The sequence below is a fragment of the Equus asinus genome, chromosome 11, assembly GCF_041296235.1.
Source record: "Equus asinus isolate D_3611 breed Donkey chromosome 11, EquAss-T2T_v2, whole genome shotgun sequence".
NCBI classification, from domain to species: Eukaryota; Metazoa; Chordata; class Mammalia; order Perissodactyla; family Equidae; genus Equus; species Equus asinus.
Genome location: NC_091800.1, coordinates 23,137,076 through 23,159,106, shown reverse-complemented (window position 1 = coordinate 23,159,106; position 22,031 = coordinate 23,137,076). Strand labels below are relative to the sequence as shown.

The 22,031-nt window shown below is 39.1% G+C and overlaps 1 protein-coding gene across 9 annotated transcripts; it reads right to left on the bottom strand.

Annotated features, from left to right (window-relative positions):
- Nucleotides 1-4: 4 nt before the first annotated feature.
- NEK3 (NIMA related kinase 3) lies at nt 5-20,628 on the bottom strand. 9 transcript variants are annotated; one of them, XR_011506885.1, is made up of 17 exons: nt 19,501-20,570; nt 17,977-18,150; nt 16,619-16,712; nt 16,433-16,530; nt 15,151-15,234; nt 14,526-14,593; nt 14,346-14,432; nt 12,143-12,197; nt 9,445-9,645; nt 8,970-9,042; nt 6,945-6,991; nt 4,147-4,249; nt 3,461-3,604; nt 3,043-3,348; nt 2,818-2,952; nt 1,024-1,150; nt 5-575 (listed from the first exon to the last, which is right to left on the bottom strand). XR_011506885.1 is itself a non-coding variant. In XM_014851397.3 (16 exons), exons 2-16 carry the CDS (start codon nt 18,091-18,093, stop codon nt 491-493), a joined length of 1,521 nt encoding a protein of 506 aa, XP_014706883.1. In that variant the 5' UTR covers nt 18,094-18,150; nt 20,577-20,628; the 3' UTR covers nt 5-490. The 9 variants fall into 9 exon arrangements, 7 of the variants coding, with proteins under 7 accessions (XP_014706883.1, XP_014706884.1, XP_070376710.1 ...); XM_014851397.3 differs by lacking the exons at nt 3,043-3,348; nt 19,501-20,570 and adding an exon at nt 20,577-20,628 and having other exon boundaries at nt 6,945-6,994; XM_014851398.3 differs by lacking the exons at nt 3,043-3,348; nt 19,501-20,570 and adding an exon at nt 20,577-20,628.
- Nucleotides 20,629-22,031: the final 1,403 nt, after the last annotated feature.

The window sequence follows — 22,031 nt, the reverse complement described above, 5'->3', positions numbered from 1 at the left end:
CACATTATTATAATTAAATATATTTAGATCCTCAAACCTTTAGGAAATGTAAAAAGAGTTATATAATAATAGACACAAACCATAACAATGCAAATAAGAACATTACGGGCTGCTGTAATGGTCCATGGTCAGCATCCCTGTGAGGTAGGTGTTCTTCTCCTCATTTTATAGTGAGGAGATTCGGGCTCAAGGGGGTTAAGTAATTTCCCACAATCACACAAACATAAGTGGCAGCGTCCAATTTCTGGTCTATCTGACCGAAAAGCCCAAAGCTCATTCTCATTATGCTATGCCTCCTCCTTTAAGTTCAAAAACTCACAGTTCTAGATTTTTTACCTCATGATACTAATCAGGAACAATTGTAAATATTCACAGTTTCTCCCTCTTCATTCTGTTTCCAAAGGAAAATATACATTTCGTGATCTATTTATCCAAACATTAATTTCTCATCTGAAGCATCTCAGGGTGACTAAGCACACTGCCTCGGGCATTATCCATCAGACACTCCCTGCCAGCCAGTTCGCTGCTTCAGTTCTGACACCCAGTCAAGGTTGCCGTCTTCTTCCTCAAAGTCCCTGTGAAAACACAATTTGGATATAAGCCTCCGTATTAGGGGCACATCAAGTATTTGTTGATGGGTTCAAAGCAGAAGGCCAACATAACAACATTTACATTATTGAAAAATGAGCTCCATAAAGCATTTGAACAAAGAAAAACCTGTTACCTCTTCCAAAAGATCACTTCCTTCACTGTTTCTACAAGTTTTTCAATATAAAATCTAGTATATTCAAAAATAATATGTCCAAGCTGAAAGACTATAAATATGTGGCTCAGTAAGGAATTCTGTGATAATACTGTAACACATTACCCACCCAAGACAAAAGATCAAGATATAAATATTCATTTATGATGTAAAGTAATATAACCAGCTCCTAGTAAACCAGAAATTAAGGTATAATTTAAATCACACACACACACACACACAGACCCCAACCAAAGCTTTCTAGGTAGATCACAACGTACGTGTCCTCCTCATCCAGCGTAGGTTCGAGTCTCTCTGGATCCAAAATGACAGAATCATGACCTCCATCGACATCGTCTGATGCTTCTGTTTCTTCAGACAGGGGACCTTTCAAGAATCCCTGTGAACCTTCAGAGGAACAGTAACAGAAATTATACCAATTTAAACAGTATTTACTTATTTCATGCACGTTGGACTAAAATCTTTCAAAAGCTTGCTGTCTAATTGAGGACAATGCCATGTTCTAGATTTCTTTTGTAGTGCCTCCCCATATCACCCAGCAGGATTTCTGGCATGAAACAGGCCCAGTAAGCATCAGTATGTATATTAAATTTTAAAATAATACCTTCTTCAAAGAAAAAATTCAGAAAACTACAATTAAAACCCCCAACTATAAGAATCTATATTAAAGCATTAAAAGTTATCTTTGAATAGTCAGACTACAGTCAATTTTTTTTGCCTTTGAGCATCTCCTGTTCCCAGGTTTTCCCAATGGAGGAGAATAAAATTAGGAAATTAAAGAAAGACTACATGCAGGCTTTTAAAAAATTTTGCAGATGGTAATTATTTTTGGATGTTTGCTTACGAAACAATAACCTAACAATGTGGACTAAATCTTTATAAAAAGCCTTTCAAAACAGAGTTAGGATATATTTTTTAAACAGTGACTTTTATGAAATGACAAAACCTCATCATTGGACCAGAAACGAAATCCAGGACCTACAATTGCTAGAGCAAAATTCACAACCATTAGCCTTCCTCAAACCTTCCTCCTGCAAACCACCTGTCCTGGGGGCACCTAGAAGAGGCTGCACACAGCTCTATCAGAACACGTGGTCCACAGCTAAAACTCGCTACCTGTGTGCTGGTCTCCCAGATGAAAAACTCCTTCAGGGAAGAAATTGTGCTTTATTCTTTTTCTTTTTTTATCTTAACCTAGCATATATTAGGCGCTCAATAAATTCTGACCAAATAAACAAATACAGCTAAATCTGTTACAATAAATACAGCCGAGACCTACCATCCCATTATATGCTCTACCTGCTATAATTTATCTTAGATCTGAACCTAATAAGATGGCTTTAGTAACTAACTGAATTATCAAAATTATACACACATGTACACGCACACAAACACACAGACCCTTAATGTAGTCCTTTGGCCTCGATTCCTAAGGATAGTATTATAAACAGTTACTTTGTACAATTTTAGTGAAAATGTCTGCAGAAACAATTAAAAAAATCAAATCCTAATTGTTCATCTGTTTTGAGCTCTTTTCAATAAAAGAGAATTCAAGTATATGCAGAAGAAATCCTGAAGTTTGTCTAAGTATATGACCAAGTCTGAGCTGTAAAGTCACTGAAGCAATGGTGTATTTGATGGTAAAAAAGGGCTCCTCTTCAGTCACATGATCATTAAAATAAGCAAACAAACGAGCAAACAGAAGTAATGAAGTGATATGGGAAATTTTAATTACAGCTTAAAACTGGCTAGAAAAGATTCAAGAAAACCTAAAAATATAATGCTATGAATTATTTTATAACTTTAAAATCGAAGAGTTTCTGGGAGGGAGGAATGGAGAGTTGTTATTTAACAGGTACAGAGTGTCAGATTTGGAAGATGGGAAAAGTTCTGGAGATGGATGGTGGTGATGGCTGTACAAGGTGAATGTAGTTAATGCCCCTGAAGTGGACACTTAAAAATGGTTAAAATGGTAAATTTTATGTTATATATCTTTTACCACAATTTTTTAAAAATCAAAGCATTTCCACAGTTATGTAATAGACCAAAATCACCTGGTCTATAGATCGTGTATGTCTGAAACGCCAAGCACAGATCAGCATTCTTAAGGATGTTCAGCAAGGTTTCTGGAGTCTCTTTGAGCCACTGCTTACGGGTACTATTTTCACTGTACTTTATTGCAGACCCACCTAGTTGTGAAAAGATGAAAATTAGTGCCAAATAAAAAAGATTTTCAGCAGCTATCTTCCAGATCATATTTCAAAGTTAGCTGTATTTACTCTCTAATAAAATCTATTCCATTCCCCTGTATGAGCAATACTCTGATGTGGGACATCAAATATCTTTCAAAGTGACATTTAGGGGCCGGCCCAGTGATGCAGTGGTTAAGTTCACACGTTCCGCTTCAGCGGCCCAGGGTCCACCGGTTCGGATCCTGGGTGCGGACATGGCACCTCTTGTCAAGCCATGCTGTGGCAGACGTCCCATATATAAAGTAGAGGAGGATGGGCATGGATGTGCGTTCAGGGCCAGTCTTCTTCAGCAAAAAGAGGAGGATTGGCAGCAGATGTTAGTTCAGGGCTAATCTTGCTCAAAAAAAAAAAGTGACATTTTAAAAAAACCAAAAAAATCTCTAGCCCTTGAGACTATTAGAAAATGTTCTGCACTAAAATAATAAGACTCAATCTGACTACTAACCTTGATCGTCCTCAGCTGTTAAACTGGAAGTGAGTATGGATGCATTTTCCAATGTTGTCAGAGCTGAACTGGAGACATTTTTCTCCCACTGTCGCCTGAGAGGACTCGGTGAATTGGCTTTCCTCAAATGGACTGATTTATTATCTGATTTTAAAATGCAAAAAAACCATATTATTTTATTTATTCATCTCTGTTTATACATATTAAAGACAGCTGATAGTTGGTGAACAATACAGAATAATACAGAAGTATTTCTTTTGTCTTTCAAACTTAGATCTAAAAACAACATTCTTTTATGTCTAAGTAGTAAAGGAAATGAAAAAAAATCCAAATGAAAAGGTAAAACTAATCACTAAAGTGAAATTTAAGAACAATATGTATAAACTTACATATTACACAACATACAGGAACAAAGCCCTGAGAGGATTTAGATACACACTGTATGCCATGCTTTTTATAGTGGACAGCACAACAAATACTATTTTTTCCAGAAGCTCTTATTAATAAACACTAGTCTTTTTTTATGGGTAAATAAAATATTCCTGTACCATTAAATTGGATAAGCAAACAAAAATCTGCCTACGCACTTGCTCACAACACCTACCACCTAGCCAGGTGAAGACTGGCCTCCCTTTTGCACTCCCCCAGTCCCCTCTTGCACAGAGAGCAGAACGTGAATAACCTACCTTTCCCTTCTCTGTTTACTCTCCTCTGTGCACTTTCAACCAAATTTTGATTAACGCTTTCTAAATCAGCGTGGCTATACTTTCCACCTTGTTCTTCCCCTTGCTTTAAAAGAGATTTAAAAACACAGATTAAACATGCTTGAATTGCTACAAAAAGGTAAACAAGTATGCTAAATCAGCTATTTTAATTTTAAATAAAGATTAATGAATTTAAAAACATTAATAACCATGTAACCCCAGACATACATGTATAGCAATAGTCATATACATCATATATGCCTATGTATATTAAAAGCCACATACATACATATATGTATATTAGGTCATATACATTACTAGCCATTAATATCAATCATTGCAACTATGAAGAGGATATATAAAAATGACAGGTATTTGAGAGGTCTTTTTAGAGGAAATGAATAATGAGAAATTTCAGTATGGGTTTGCTATATTGGGCTTTTCATGCTGGAAAGATCAAAATAAGACAGTTTATAAAGCTGCTATACCTGGTCAAAATGTTCCAACTTAATTATTTTTCCCAATTAACCTCTTGATTTCACGGAGTATAGTAACATGCTATCTAGTCTTTACTAAATCTGCATATATTTGGAGGAGGAATACATATCCAGGGCCTAGACAGTCTCCAGCACATAGGTTCTCAATGCTTTGTTGAGTAAATAAATAAACAGTAGGCTGCAGGTGGCACATTGTTTTCTTATTTCTATACGATGGCTCTCAAACCTCTCTCCCCACACTTCTAGGGGCCAAGATTTCAAAGGTCCTCCCACAGTCAAAGTCATCAGAATCTTGGAGGGGTGGTGGTGATGAGCAGTTTTTAAGAGCCCCCAGGCGATTCCAATCTTTCATCCCCACTGAGAGCCACCGCTCTCCAGCAGCCTCCACAGCACTCCTGGCCCCGCGCCACCCAGCTCTGCCTTCACGCCCATCACACCTTGCTCGCCTGCCCAGGACCCTCTCCTATCTCAACTCTTCTGTTACCTGACTTACTTTCTAGGTCTTTCTCCATTCTGTTTACATATCACACTCACAACCTTCTAATTTTGCTGAAACACACTGACATTTCCACTACAGGTGGTATTAAAGTTGAAGTGGTGGCTGACTGGGGCAGGAGTCAGGATGGTCTGCAAAGGGCCACAAGGACACTTTATAGGGGGATGAGATTTCTCTATCTTGATTGTGGTGGTAGTTATATGACTATGAAATTACCAAAATTCATCAAACTGTATGCCTACAAATGGGTAAATTTTATTGCATGCAAATCAATAAAGCTGGGAAAAAGTAGATACTAACTTGCAAAGAAAAAAAGGCACATGGGCAGGACATACTCCATTTGTAACAACATAATGATGGGATGTTGTTATTTATTTACAACCTGAGATTCATTAAAAAATTTACAAGTTTCACTGCTAGTACATTCCATAAATAGAATATTTTGGTTTTGGTATAATATCTTTTCCTTTTTGAGCTAAAAAGTTGATTAAAATGTGGAAGAAAGAAAAAGTCATCAATCATCAATAGGACACAAGTTACTGGGGTGGGTGTGACAACAGTGGAAGTGGATCGGCTGTCACTATTCATGACTTTATTGCTGCTTTAGTGTAAAAGAGCTCCCAGCCACACAGGGCAAAACAGAATGAACAGGACCTTGAATGCCAGGCTGAAAAACGTCGACTTGATTCATGGGATAATGGGGAGGCAATAAAAGTTTTTGAGCAGGAGCCAGCCTGGTGGTGCAGCGGTTAAGTGTGCACGTGCCGCTTCGGTGGCCCGGGGTTCACTGGTTTGGATCCCAGGTGCAGACATGGCACCACTCATCAAGCCAAGCTATGGCAGGCGTCCCACATATAAAGTAGAGGAAGATGGGCATGGATGTTAGCTCAGGGCCAGTCTTCCTCAGCAAAAAGAGGAGGATTGGCAGCAGATGTTAGCTCAGGGCTGATCTTTCTCAAAAAAAAAAAAGTTTTTGAGCAGAAAAATGCCAAGATCAAAATAGTGATCTAAATATTATCTAGCCATAAAAAGGAAGGAAATTCTGATACAGGCTTTAACATGGATGAACCTTGAAATACTATGCTAAGTGAAAGAAGCCAGATACAAAAGGACAAATATTGTATGATTCCACTTATATAAAATATTTAGAATAGGCAAATTCATAGAGACAGAAGGCAGAATAGAGGTTATCAGGGGCTGGGGTGGGGGTTGGGGAGGAATGGGGAGTTATCGTTTAACAGGTATAGAGTTTCCGTTTGGGGTGATGAAAAAGTACTGAAAACAGATAGTGGTAATGGTTACACAATATGGTGAATGTAATTAACGCCACTGAAATGTATGCTTAAAAATGGCTAAAATGTTTATGTTATATATATACACACACCTAACATATTATATTATGTTATACATATAACATATACATACATGTTGTATATATAACATATATTTCGTATATATATATATTTTTTTACCACAATAAAAAAAGCCAAAAGCCAGACTAAAACAAGACTTTGATGACTGTAAGTTGGACAACATTCTCTCACATCTATATTGAAACCACTTGTCATTAATGATTAAAAATGGAAAACACAAAATAAATGGTCATCTAAAGTGGCTCAGCTGGCAGTGCAGGACGACAGCTACCTACCAATGACTTCATGTGGCAAGAGATGAAAAACTACTGGACTGGAGGGACCAGGCCACAGTCTCCAAGTACCCCACAGCACCCAATGGCACCCGGTACCCAGTGGATGGTTGTTTCATAAACTTAATTTTACAGCCCTTACCACTGTGCTTGCTTCATTTTCCAAAGGTATCCTGCTTCTGCTGGGGTCTGCTTAAAGAGAAAAGAGAAGGTAGAAAGAGGCAGCACCGATAGGCTCTTAATGTGATTCGCATAATGCTTGAAAGACAAATGAATTAAAGTCAAAGAACCAAAGTATTAGCCTGAATAGTGACGTCAAGCTTCACTCACCTAGAAATAGACCTCAGCTGTTACAAGAGGCTATTCCTGCTGTTTTATTCCTAACGTTAGCATCTGAAAGTTAAAGACAGCTCTATTCACTCATGCCAGCCCATTTAGGCACTAGGAGGTAAGACACTGCATACTCAGAAGGTCATTATTACTCGAGCACAAGCCGGCCACTGAGTCTGTGCTTTTCCTGACAGCTATTACAGCAGGTGGAATAGGTTTCCCTCACAGGAAGCGAGCTGCTCATTCCCTCACAAGGCACCAGCAGCAGTCGGGAGAACCGGCAAGCAGAGCCTTTCGTAAGGATGGCTCCTGCCTGACTTTCCTCTGGCAGAGCCCTACAGTCCATGCTCCTCATTCATCAACAATTTAAAAAAATTGCTTTGAGCATCTATGATGACAGGCACTGAGGATACAACAGTGAGCAAATTAGACATGGTCCTGCCCTCACATAGCTTTCACTGTTCAGGCCTCGTTCTCCACAGACTAGATGGAGATGCCACCAGACACATGGTCCCAAAACGGTGGCACTTCTTCACTGATTTATTCCTCTCTTTTTTAAAAATTGTAAAACTACACTTTTCTAAACTATCTTGAAACTTTTCTTAGACTGTTTTTGTTGTTGTTGTCCAGTATTTTAAAACTAATTTCCCACTACCCTGGGATGTGAAAAGAAGCTAGAAAACAGTACCTAAAGTAAAATTAACACTAAAAAAACTTGCTGAAACAAAAGTAACTGGCTACCTCCTAAGTAATGGAGAAAAGGCTGAATTATAAGACCGAAGGGTGTACATCACTAGAACGGTTTATTTCCTTACAAAAACAACACTTAAAATTTAACTTTAAGAAAACAGTACAGGGGCCGGCCCCGTGGCAGAGTGGTTAAATTCGCATGCTCTGCTTCGGCAGCCAAGGGTTTTGTCGGTTCCAGGGTCGAATCCTGAGAGCGGACATGGCACCGCTCATCAGGCCATGCTGAGGTGGCGTCCCACATGCCACAACTAGAAGTACCCACAACTAAAAATACACAACTAGGTACTGGGGGTCCTTGGGGAGAAAAAGGAAAAATAAAATCTTTAAAAAGAAAACACTACAGCTTTTGAAACGTTTCTTTTGTAGAATATAACACTAAGACAATGAGCAGCAAACAGTGGAGGTTTAGCAACATGTCCCAACAGTGGATGATCCACACTTCTTAACTCTTATGTCTTATTTTGTCCATGTCTACTATCTTTGTTGGATCTCTCCAGATGGAAGATCTGCATCAATGACGACAGATGAAAAGGAACAAAAATAGCTTTGAAAAAACTAAGAGATGACAACTTCCAAAGAAACAATAAATTACATACAAAATTTGCTCAGGACAGACTCTAGACGTACGGAAATTTTGTGCAGCTATTATATAGACAGATCCCAACTTCTGAAAAGTCTCTGTTTTTAAAAATTTGTTTATAAGATGATTCTCCAGAAACGTGGGGATATAATTTCCTATAAGATTAACATTATATTTTCACGGTTAGATTCCTAGGCCAGCCCACAGAAGCCTTCTACCAGACCCATCACAAACCAGAGTAAATATGGTACTAATAATGAAACAGAGAATAATCTTTATATCACTAAAATCTCCAAACTAGGCTTTTTTTTGATCCCTGGCAAACTAAATGTGATAAGATCCAGTATAGAATTATGTCTGGAGTAACAAAAACAAAATTTTGATTTGAGAAGTATCTCATAAAATCATCTCTAATAACTTGAAAATTATATTTTCCTTTCTTTAAAATTTGAGTTTAAATTACACTTTAAAAGAACACACAAAAAATAAGGTTTCCAAAATTCTTACCCTTTTTTCTTGGTGTACCATGCTTTGATTTTTTGCTTTCCTCTAATATCTGCTCACCATATTCTGTGATGATCTAAAAATTTTAAGTAGAGAATTTAAAGATGTGAAACACATTTTTCTTTAGACTTTGCCAAAATGTCATTTAATTATCAATATTCTTCGCCACAATATTTAAAGTTGAAAAGTAAAACGCCATTTAAAAAACATATGTAATTTAGACAGACAAATAGACATTTTTATGTGTGTCCAGGAAAAGATCTGGAAGGATATGCAAACTATACCTGTGATCAGACTTGGGGAACAGCATTGTGGAAGGGAGAAGAAGCAAGAGAAGTTCTAACACTCTATTTTTTGTATACACTTCTGCATTATTTGAATTTTTACAAGCATGTATAACATGTAATTGTGTTTAAAAGATAAACTGTTTTACCATACACTCGAAAACTGTTCACAGTCAATCCAACACATGTCATACCTCTGGGGGTAAGCACTTCTGGACGAGCCGGGATAAAGTGCCTCTCGAGAGAAGTGTGGTGGCTGAAGGGCGATGTGAGGGGTTCCTCTTAAACATCTGTTTGACGAGATGCTGAAGCTCATAGGAATAATGAGACGGCAGGGGGCTCATGGACCCCTGACATATTTTGAGGATAAGACTTTTCCAACTATTTGCCTGAAACTAAAAAGTAAAATTGAACTGTAAAAGGAGATACAAGAAAATGGAAATAAGAAAATACCAGCTGAACTGAATTGATATGAATGATTTTAATTTTATAAATGGATCTGCTGCCTGGTCATTTTTCTTCCTAGAGGTGTCCTTCAGATACTATTGTAAAATCAGGAGAAAGGTAAACATAAAGAGTGAAATGCTTCCCCATCTAGAGAGTCTCACATGAATGTCTGCTTTGGGTACTTTATAAGTCACAGTCAAGGGTTTTGCAGATATACATTTTTAATATATTTTAAAAATCAAAGTAATACATACATATGACTTTTCAAAAACTCAAATGATACTAACAGGTTTATAATAAGTGTAGCATTCCTTTGCTTCACTTCTCCCCAGAAATCCTTCTCCCTGGCAATAGGCACTTCAGACATTTCCACTTTTGAACTCCTACTGCAAAATCCTTTTTACCTTTCATTTCATCAAAGTAGTTATTAAAATTTGACAAGTAATAGAGTGGGATACAAAATGACATACCAGAATACATTTAAAACGTTTTCACTGTATAATAAACACACTGGAATTAACATTAGATGTCAGCCCTGGTAATACTTCTGTAAGAACATGTTGGCATTCTGCCTTGGAAGTGCATTACCCTATTAATCAAATAAACAAGTGAAGATATGAGGAAAGAAAAACCAATATATAACAAAGGAAAAAATTCAGGTAATGAAAAATAAGATTGAATCTGCTTTGCCTCAGGCTTTTTAACCATTATACCGAGTTTCTGCATTTCCTGAAGGTTTGAGAACTACTTTGTCCTTAAAGCAGACAAGAGACAACAGACTGTGTGCCAAATATTTAGGGCACTATACTCCTCAATACTTACTCTGACTAGAAAGAATAAGAACACGTATACATAAGTTTTCAAAAAAGATAAAACAGGGAAATGAAGAATATAATCATAAATATTAGAATTTTAAAAATAATTTTATTTACATCAACAGTGGGTTCTCCACATGGGCTACACGTTAGAAACACCTGTTTTAAAAACACTAACGCCCAGGACACCCTCAGAGATTTTAATTCAATTATAGTCTGGCGTGGTCCTAGGCATCAGCATTTTTTAAAGTTTCCCAAGTTGGTCTAATTACACAGTTGGCATTACAGGCCACTTACATTTAAGGAAGACCTGTCATTAACAGCGCATGCCTTCAGCCTGAGTTACCTTCATCTAGCGGTGGTGAAGGATTTTTCTCAAGCATCACTCTCATGAGCTCCACATGTTCTCAAGAACACCTGTAAAAGTGCTTGCTAGAACCAAGTTTCAACTCATGCCCAAAAAACAGAATTTATTTCTATGCAAAGCTAAGACCTAGTAGGAATCAGTGCTATGACTGTTAGTTCTGTGTAACAAACAACTACTGAGCAAGCAGGGCAAGCTATTTAACTTCTTTTTTGTTAAATTATTTCTTAAAAAGCCTTAAAAAATACATAACGGCAAAGTCTATTTTTTCATGATATTTCAAGTAGAGAAGAAACTCACATGATAAATGAAATCTAACTACAAAAAGATAAGTATAACAATGGTGCAGCTACTCTGGAAAACAGTTTGGCAGTCCCTTAAAAAGCTAAACACACAATTACCATCTGACCCAGCAATTCCACTCCTAGGTATATACTCAAAAAAAAAGGAAAACAGGGATTCTAACAGATACTTGTACATCAGTGTTCACAGCAACATTATTCACAACAGCCAAAAGGTGGAAACAACCCAAATGTCCATCAACAGGTGAATGGATAAACAAAACATGGTATAAACATACAATGGAATATTATTCGCTCATATAAAGGAATGAAATTTTGACACATGCTACAACATGGACAAACTTTGAAAATATTAAGCCATGTGAAATAAGCCAGACACAAAACAAAAATCTGTATAAATGAACTCCACTTACATGAAATATCTAGAATATGTAAATTCATAGAGAAAGTGGATCAGAGGTTACCAGGAGCTGGGGGGAGAGAAGGATGGGAAGTTATTGAATAATGGGTACAGAGTTTCTGTTTGGGGTGACTGAAAAGTTTTGCAAATAGATAGCAGAGATGGTTGCACAATATTGTAAAGCAATTAATGCCACTGAATTGTACACTTAAAAATGGTTAAAATGGCAGACTTCATGTTTTATGTATTTTACCCTAATTTAAAAAATTAAGAATAGCAAAAAGGAGGGAGAGAGGGAGAGAAGGAAGGGAAGGGAGAGAGAGAAGGAAGGAAGAAAGGAAGGCAGGCAAGCTAAATACAGAACTACAAAAACTAAATAATGGAAATTCCTATTAGCATATGCTACAAAAGTGGCTCAAGGCAAAGATGATAGCAATGGACACAAACGAAAACTTTTATAAAGAATTCTTCCTAGGGAAGCAAACTGCCAAATGGAATTTGGCACATTAAGACTTAACTAGATATGACAAGAGGCTCTTCTTCTGTTTTGCATGCCATACTTACTGGATGCTTAAGAGTACAGAGTTCATACAGAATGCATCCCAAGGACCAGATGTCACTGGAAGCATAAAGAAGCAAGGTAACGACAAGTGGGTTGAGTTATCATATGAAAATATATGTATTTTATAATACAAAACAAAGAAAAATTAGTTTTAATAAGAATAGACATTACAAGTAATTCCTAGTTATTAAAACATATGGCAATTTTGGTCCAACACTTAAGATACTTACTGACAGTAATGCTCACAATAAAACTCTCTGCTCCCCACCCCCCACCTCTCCAAATCAGGGTGGTTGAGGTATCGCTTCACTGGTATTTGGTACAAGAGGGAATCTTAGTGGACTCGGATGATCATAGTTGGAAGAAGGACTTTAGAAGTCATTCAGCGCAACTTTCGTCCAGACCATCTGTGCACCACACTGGGCCCTGGATCACACCTCCTGAGGGAAGCTCTTGGATCACACCTCACCTCGGGCAGTCTGTGTCCCTGTTGGATGGCTCTAAGGGATAGTCTGCTTCCTTATTACAAGCACAAACGTGTCTTCTTGGAACTCTCTCCACCCACTGTGTTAGCTCTACATCCCAAAACAAAGAGAACAACACTACCCATTCTTCCACAAAACAGTTCTTCAAAAATCCGAAAAGAATGCTACAGTTCATCCTATATGCCTGTCCTTCTTCATGTTAAGCACCTCCATCATTCTCACCACCTAGTTGTCATCCTCCAGACTTTTTCTAGATAATATTCTTTTTATTTTAACTAATGGTCTCTATAAACTGTCTCCCCCAACTTTTAATTTTTTAAAGTTTGGAACCTACAAAAAAGTTGTAAATGCCCACATGCTCCTTCCTAGGGTCCCCAGTTGTTAACATTTGCCTTGTTTTGGGGCTGTTTCCCTCTTCCACATATATCTGAACCTCTTGAAACAAAGGGTGCAGACATCAAACACTTCACCCCCAAACATGTCAGCACATGTCTCCTAAGAGCAAGATAAACACAATACCTCTCCCTCATAAACACAATACCATTATCACACATAGGGTTAAAGAAATTTAACCGTAATTCAGTAATATTATCCAATATTTTGTCCAAACTGAAATCTCCCCAATTGTCCCAGTAAGTCCCTTTACAGCTGTTGTGTCCCCAATTCAGTCAATTTTACTCTTACAAGAACTATTTAGCATGTATCATACCCTTTTCAGAAAGCAACATGGCAGAAGGTAACAAGAGCCTGTAAGTCTTTCTACTTCTAGGAATTCACGCCAAGAATGTGATACAAAACAATGACATATTTATCCACCAAAGGTATATGAGTCACAGCACTGTTCATGATACTGAAAAATGGAAACATAAGGCCAACAACAGAGGGATGATAAGTAAATTTCGGAAGAGACACCGAAGAGCCAAGAGAGCCATATTATGCAACCATTAACAGTATTTATGAAGAGTTTAAATATGGGGTGAAATGAACAGGATATCAAACAAAGTGAAAAAAGCAGGACACCAAGTTATATACAGAGTATATAAACTAGGTTTAGGGGGAAAAAAAATGAATGGATAGAAAAAAACACCAAAACATTATTAATAGTTGTGAAAAAGTGGGTGATTGCCATTTCCTTTCTTGTATATCTCTGTATCTCCAATCCTCCCCCACCCACCCACTCACAGGCACCCATCAACAGGCACGTATTACTTATATTCAGGAAAAAAATTATGTTTTAAATCATAAGGTCTTCATACTATCTTCTTGTAATCAATTAACCTATCAGTCAACTGTTTATTATCTAGTCCCATAAATGTTAAAGACATGATCCAGTGGTTCCCAAATTTTGCTGCACATTAGAATCACTCGGTGATTCTGGAAAATTACTGATGCTTGCTTCCCACCCCCAGACATTCTGATTTAATCGTTGGTTGCAACCCGCGCTTTGGGATTTTTAAAAGTAGGAGCAGCAAAGTTTGAGAACCAGTGATATAATTCATACTGACCTTAGAAATGACTAGCCTTTCTTTCAGCACTTACATTTAGCCCCTCTCAACTCAGATTAAAACAGTTGGAAAACTTTGACTTTCATCTACAAGCCTGGGAATTTAGACTCAACACTGCTTTCAGATATATATTTTTTAAAACCAAACTTCGCTTGACAAGCTATGATGTCTGTCACCAAACACTCATTCTTGCACCAAGTATGTCCATCACTTACCTTTTATTGTTATAAGGCATGTTTTCCCAAATTTCCGGGGGCACATAGTAAGGTGTTCCCACATATGTACAAGCAAATGCCATGGGACTAAAACCATAAAAAGGCAAAAAATGATCAGAGAGCATTCCTGAACAATGGATGTTCTGACGACTGTCACTACCAAAGAAGAGACATACATACCTAGAGAGAAGACAGGCAGATCCAAAATCTCCCAGTTTTACTCTTCCATTTTGGGTGAGGAAGATATTCTGCATTAAAAAAGAAGAGCTCAGATTATGTCTTCCATCATTCAAACATTAAGGCAGAGGTCTCCAGAGAAGCTGTCTTTCAAACCCTGCTGATGATGGACATTAAGGTTAGAAATGCTGACAGGTGAGCCCTGGGGTGGAACACAAAAAGACACGATACCCTCTTGAGAGCTACACGTTCCCCTACTTGTGAATTCAGGATGATTGCTTAGAAATCTAACAAGCCAACTTCAGATTGTATCATGAGACCCTGATGGACCAGCTGGGAACCTATGTCAGGGTAAGTCCACATGGCAGGCCCAGGCCTCAATTGTTTTCCATCTGAGAACATGTGGTAATCAGTCACAAAGAGAGCTTGGAACATATTAAGTTATACTACTAAAGAGATTTAATGACTTTTCTCAGGTAGTACCTTATTTGGCTAGTATAAATATTAGGTTCACAACTATTTCTAGATTAAATAAAAATATCCCAAAAGGAAATAGAATAACAGAGAAAAAAGACGGAATGAAATCATTCTGGTTTTCTTCTTAGGCCCAAAAATGTATTCCACTTACCTTGGATTTGATATCTCTGTGTAACACACGTTTCTTGTGAATGTGATTTACTCCAAGGCACATTTGTGTAAACCAATTAAGTATCTGCATGAAAAAAGCATGGAAATCTGCACAATGAAATAACTGGTCCATGCTAACCCAAAACTCCAAACAATCCTCTTTGGACTTTAGTTAACCGGAGTTTTACAAAATCTAAGTACAGAACTCCTAAAAATTACATAGGTCAACTAAGATTCAGAGTGGCCTAGAAAAATTCAGAAAAGCTGTGAATATGTTGCATCATCTTATGTATGATCCAAATAACAATTCATTTTAATAAAACTCCCACTATATTTTTCTTGTATTCAACCAAATAAAAGTATTTCTTAAATACAAACATAAAGGTAGTTCCCCCCTTAGAAAAGAATATGCTACAACTTTTTATAGTGTAATCATTATATCAGATTTTCATCTACTTTTTAAGAATATTTATATGTTAACATTAAAAGATTTCATTAAATTGTCAACAATCCTTTGAGGTTAGCATTTTCTGCTTACAAATCCCCAGTCAATAGTACCCAGGTGCCCAAGGGGCCTATAATTAAATGTCAAACTGATTTTTTTTCTTTTTTGCTATGGAGACTTATCTATTCGAAGCCAAGGTTGATCTCCTTCTATGGAACCCGTATTTTTAACACAACTTCTAAGTAAAATATATTTATACCAATACACTTTCATAACATGTTATACTCTTAAATCAAACTAAGCCCCATTAAAGCAGTTTATTTAAATATTTTCCTCAGTCAATTCATTCCTATAATATTTAGTATGCAATTTTTCATTAAAAAGGCAGTAAGTACTAGACTTAAGGGAATATGCTAAACTTCAGAAGGAAAAAGATTGAGAATAGGTTTTCCCAAGAAACAGAAATGTAGGCCTCCTTCTTCTGATGATCCAGAAATACAAAATAAATCCATCTGCCTTCCAAAATTTCAATACGACAAAAATAAAAAATTTAAATATCCAGTACAAAATATGATGAGTAATATAATTTTGAAATTCTTCTAAATATGGAAGTTTTATTCCTTGATAGTATATAAACATATCTATTTCACTCCCTAAAAACATCTCAGGCAGCCACTTCCTGACAACATTAAGCAGTGGCCCAGATACAGAAATAAGTCATTTCTAGCTAGTGTGTCAGATGATCACAAATACCAAAGCTTTTATTTTAACTTACACAAATTTCATGAGAAAACTGGCTTTTAAACCTTGAGGGGAACTATGTAAGTCAGTCTCTTACCGTATCTTCAGGAAACAACCTTCCTTTCTGATGTTTAATCTTTTGCATTAGGTCCCCTCCATCACAATATTCCATCACAATATACAGGTGTCCTTCAGCTAAAACAAATGTAAGGCTGTTTAGGAAAGCTGTAGTGGCCATAAATCAAATTCAGAAATGCATGTATTTTGGGGAATTCATATTTACCTTCAAATGATTCTTTGAAGGTAACAATGTTGGGGTGCTTCATTTTGGCTAACAGAACAGCCTCCTTCCTAGAATTCTGTGTCCCAGAGAAAGACTAGAAAAAGATTTAAAATAAGCATAAATGTAATACTTCATTTTAAAACAGATAGCTTTACAGTATTATAGTATGGTTTGTATGATACTTCAATGCTAGATGAAGTTTTGTAGCACTGCACTTTGACCCAACTTAAGTTTATCAAACTCCAAGAGAAAATGTGGTCATTTTTCAGCTACAGCTATATTTTGCATGCTTAAGCTGATCCCTTATACCTTTACAAGTATAGAACGTCAACTATTTCAAACAGCAGCCTAAAATAACCTGACTTGGAGAGCCAGTATGCAATTAATAATATTGTATCCTTAAAGAAAAACGAGGGATTTCACATTTTTACTGTCTGCATCACTTTATCAGTCCAATGGCCCAGCTAAGAAAGAAAAGACTGGTGTACTACTGCAGCAAGGATGGACAAATGATTTACAAAGTGAGTTTCCAAAACTGTTTATCCCCTAACTCACTCTATGAGGATGAAATCCTGAATGACTTATCTTACAGCTAAGAAACTGCTATTGATTATGTACCAACACAAGGTTTCTCAACCAGCAGCATCAGCACCAACTGGGAATTTATTAAAAATGCAAATTCCCAGGCCTGCCCAGACCTACTCAACCAGAAACTAAGGGGTGAGGCTCAGCAGCTGATTCTGATGCCCACCTGAGAATGAGTTAATGAGGTAAAAAATGCAGTGGGAAAAAAATACTTAGCACTCTGAGAATTTTATTAAAATGTATTTTTAAAAAATTGATGAAAACAGTACCAAGCAGCCTCCATGGCATGGATTCTTCTATATGACAACTATGATACCCAATGATAAATAGTGATAAGTCAGCACCTTCCTTATCTTACAGGAAATAAAACCTATAAAGTGATCCACAGAATAGGTTCCCCGATACCAAAGGTTAGCATTTTACGTCTTTGCTCTTCATTGTATTATATTCCTTTTTCATTAATATCACACCTGCATTGCTTTTGGCAAAGACACCCTATACCCTTAGGTGTACAAAATTGGAAATTATTACAAATTATCTACTTTGAAATCAAATAAACAGCAATTACCACCTAAACTTTGACTACTTTTCTCTTTTTCTTAATTACAATATCCTAAAAGCCATATAAAATATGTCAAGACCTTGTAAAGCTAATGAATAAACCGATTACATCTTTTGCACAAAGGAGCAATCCATGTAAAATCTCAGGAACTTATTTTCCTATGCAAATTGCACGTGCACTTTCAACCTGAGCTAACTGCTTTGGCAGTGACCTTGGGAAGCCGTATTTCCTTCATGGCAAATATCCGATTACTGTTTTCCTGCTGAATCAAAAGGGCTCTGCCGAAGGAGCCCTCCCCGATCACTCTCAGGACTGCGTAGCCATCCATGCTGGAGCACCCACACGGCCCGGCTCCACTCACGGGGTCACCGCGGGCTCTCCCAAACTATATTCAAAAACAGGAACATTTGAGAATTACATTTATTTTCAAAAGGCAGAAATAATTCAAAGTAGCTCTCATCACCACGATAGGACACCAAAATTGCTTTAGACACTAAGCACTGAGCACCTGCCCCAGGTTTTATAATCCTGAACAAATCTCTCATGGGCCTTCCATCATGGATGCCCCAAAGCAAATGGGACCACAGACCTCAACAAAGATAGGGTGAGGAGTCTTACAGAAAGAGCTATGCTGGCATACAGCAGAAATATCCAGGAGAGTTAGGAAAATCTGGGAATATTTAAGCTGAAGCCTGAAGGATGAAGGGAGGCTGGCGAGGCAAAGAGGAGGGAAAAGAGTGATCAAGGCAGAGGGAATCACATGTTTAAGAGCAAAAGAGATTGCGTTCAGTTTAAGGAATTGAAAGAGGACTGCAGCAGGCTGGTAAGGCAGACAGGGCCCTATCTGAAGGCCTTTTTAAGTCAAGTTTAGGTTGCTATATTTTATCCTTGGGGTAACTAATGGGCTGTCTCTGAAGGGTTTTAACCAAGAGAGCAATGCAATTATATTTGCATATTAGAAGAGTCATTCACTCTGGCTGCATAGTGAACGGATGGAACAAGGGAGGGGGCAGGAGGGCCAGAGCCTCTGCAATAGAAAAGACAGGGAAATGATGATGGAATGGAATAAGGTAGTGGCAACAGGGATGAAGAAAATGGGAAGGAGATATGTAGAAAGAATTGGCAAGATTTTTGGTGACAGATTTATGGGAGACAAGTAGGGAGAAGGGGGTGTGGTAATCTCCCAGGGTTCTGGCATAAACTGGGTGAATGGTGAAACCATTCCCTGAGAGAAAGAAAAGGCACCACAATGCTTGTGTGCATGGTTTTCTGTTTCTTTTATTTTTATGGTGGCAGGAACGTGGGGAAAGGAAGGGAGAAGGTAGACGCGTTCCTTTTGGGATGCATCCACTTGGAGGTGTCCGGGACTAAGAATAAATGTTTAACAGTCTTTGAATTTCGATCTCCTTTCTACACTTCCAGGATGAAGCAGCTAGTTGGACTGCTTAATACATAAAAGACAATGAAGAGAAAGGTCCTAATACTTTGCCTGGTACACAGGAGGCCCTGAATAAACAGTAGCTATTATTATGCATTATCAAAACTTTAGAAAGGTGATAGATTTTTTTCACTACAGGAGGAAAAAAAAAAGCACTGGAGTGAATTTACTTGATTTTCAGAAAGCTTACTTGTAGCGTTCTATTTTTTAAAGATCACACCACAAAGAATTATGAGGCACAGAGGGCATGGCAGGTAAAGCAAAAATCACACACACAAAAATCTATAGTATAGCGACCTGCAAAACTTCGTTGGTATTCTTGTTTATCATAGAATGACCAAGCAACTCTAGAAATAATTTCTCCATATAACCAAATCAGATGCTTTGTCTTCAAAAACAATTCTTTTCAAGAACAGTTTTTTCACTATATTTAGGGACCTGAACGAAAAAAATTCTTGGCCACTATTCTGACTGACTCCCGGTATTACACGATTTAACAAGGAGGCCAGGTTTTTCCACATTTCTAATCTTTTTTTTCTTCAGAGTCTTTACGTAATGGACAGTAACTGATAAACAAGAGCAACCACTGACTTTTCTTAGCTGAAAACCACATTTGGTCTTTTCTCCCCACATTTGCCTCTGTTACGGTTACACGCATAAGATCATTAAAAGACCTGTATATACTCTGAATGTGGCCAAAGTGTCCCTTCGTATGCCTATAGCAATCAAAAACTAACAACGTGATTTGCAAAAGCCGAGAAGCGCCACCACCGGCGAAATACAGGCTAAGTTCAGAAGGTGCGCGCGGTGCCGGCACCGGGCAGGAGCCCAGGCCCCGACTGGCGACCGGCGTTGCACCTGTGCCCCGAGCCCCTGGGCTGGGGGAAGGCTGCGGGCGTGCGGGCGAGCAGCCTGGGGCTGTGGGAGGGCTGCGGGCGCGCGGGGAACGGCCCGGGGCCGCGGGGGTGCTGCGGGCGCGCGGGGAACGGCCCGGGGCTGCTGGGGGCCTGCGGGCGCGCGGGGAACGGCCCGGGGCTGTGGCAGGGCTGCGGGCGCGCGGGGGGCGGCCCGGGGCTGCGGGGTCCTACGGGCGCGCAGGGGGCGGCCCGTAGCTGCTGGGGGCCTGCGAGGGCAGCCCGGGGCTGCGGGGGGCCTGCGGGCGCGCGGGGAGCGGCCCGGAGCTGCGGGGGGCCTGTGAGGGCGGCCCGGGGCTGTGGGGTCTTGCGGGCGCGCGGGGAGCGGCTCGGGCAGGAGCGGGGCGCAGGTCCTCGAGCGCCGGGAGCGCTTCTTCCACTCGCCCCCGCCCCGCGTCGGCGCCTCCCGCGCCCCCTCCTCCTGAGGCCGCCCGCCCCCCCCCAGCGCAGGCCGCTCACCCGCGTCCCCGGCGACCTGTCCGCGCCTCCGCCCCTTCGACTGGCGCGTTTCCGCAGGGCGGGCCCGGCCGGTCGTCTCTCTGGTTGCCGGCACGGAAGCTTCCCAGGTCTGGCGGGAGGCGCTGTTCTTGGAGTAGTCGGGCCTACGAAGGGCACGTTTTAATACTGCTGTTCCACGTCGCTCTAGAACAATGCCAATAATCCAATAATATTGAGGGAAAGTGTCACCCAGTAACATGAGTTCTGTCTCCAGCTTAAGCAAACAGCCCATGCAGATAAATTTCACAGGCACAGCACTCAGTTTACTAGCTGTGTGACTTTGGGCAAGTGTGGAGGGCAGAACAATGGCCCCTCAGATGTGTCCACATCCTGCTCCCTGGAATTTGTGCCTGTTAGGTTACATGGCAAGGGGGAGTTAGGACTGTAGATAGAATTAGGCTGCTAACCAGCTAACTTTAAAATTTGGAGATTATTTTGGATTATCCTGGTGGGCCCATGTAATCAGGAGGGCCCTTTAAAGTGGACGAGGGGCAGAAGAGGAGCTCAGAGTCAGAGCGAGCTTTGAAGATGTTTGAAGATGGAGGGAAAGGCCGTCAGCCAAGGAAGGCAGGGGGCCTCAGAAGCTGGAGAAGGCCAGGAAACAAATTGCCATCTTGAGCTTCAGAAGAAACACAATCCTGCAGATACCTTGATTTTAGTCCAGTGAGATTTATTCTAGATTTCTGACGTCCAGAAGATAATAAATTTTTGTTGTTTTAAGCCACTAAGTTTGTGGTAATTTGTTACAACAGCAATAGGAAGCTAATACAACAGGTAATTCAACCTCTCTGTGTAAAAATATAGTACCCACCTCATAGAATTATTGTGAGGATTAAAATATATAGTTACCTCAATAAAAATATATATATTAGAAATACATGTTAGAATCTATATTAGAATATATATATTAGAATCTATACATAGAACAATTTCTGCTTATACTTGTAAGTTCTGAACATGTTCACGATAACATGTCAGAGTTAATACATGATTATTCTGTAGTATGGTGATAAGAGTAGGGTCTCTGGAGTATAACGATCCAAATAGTCAACATTTGCAACATCTGCACTGCTTGCTTTCTTTGTTCGCAATAAAAAATACTGGTTTCAATTTAAAAAAACAAAAACAAAACTACTACACATGCCTGTACCCAGAATGTTGCTACAGCTTAAGTTTCCAGGAAGTTCTCCCGCAGATTGAGCACCAGGCTCAGACCTCAATCTCCTTATATTCGTGACAGCATCAGGAGAAGGTGATAAAAAGGCCCAACTCTTTTCTTTCCTGGCACATAGAGACAGTCATGAAGGCGACTCCTTCCCTTGTCTCATCACGGTATTAGCTGGCTAGGGCTGCCGTAACAAAGCACCACACACTGGGTGCCTTAAACAACAGGAATTTATTGTCTCATAGTTCTGG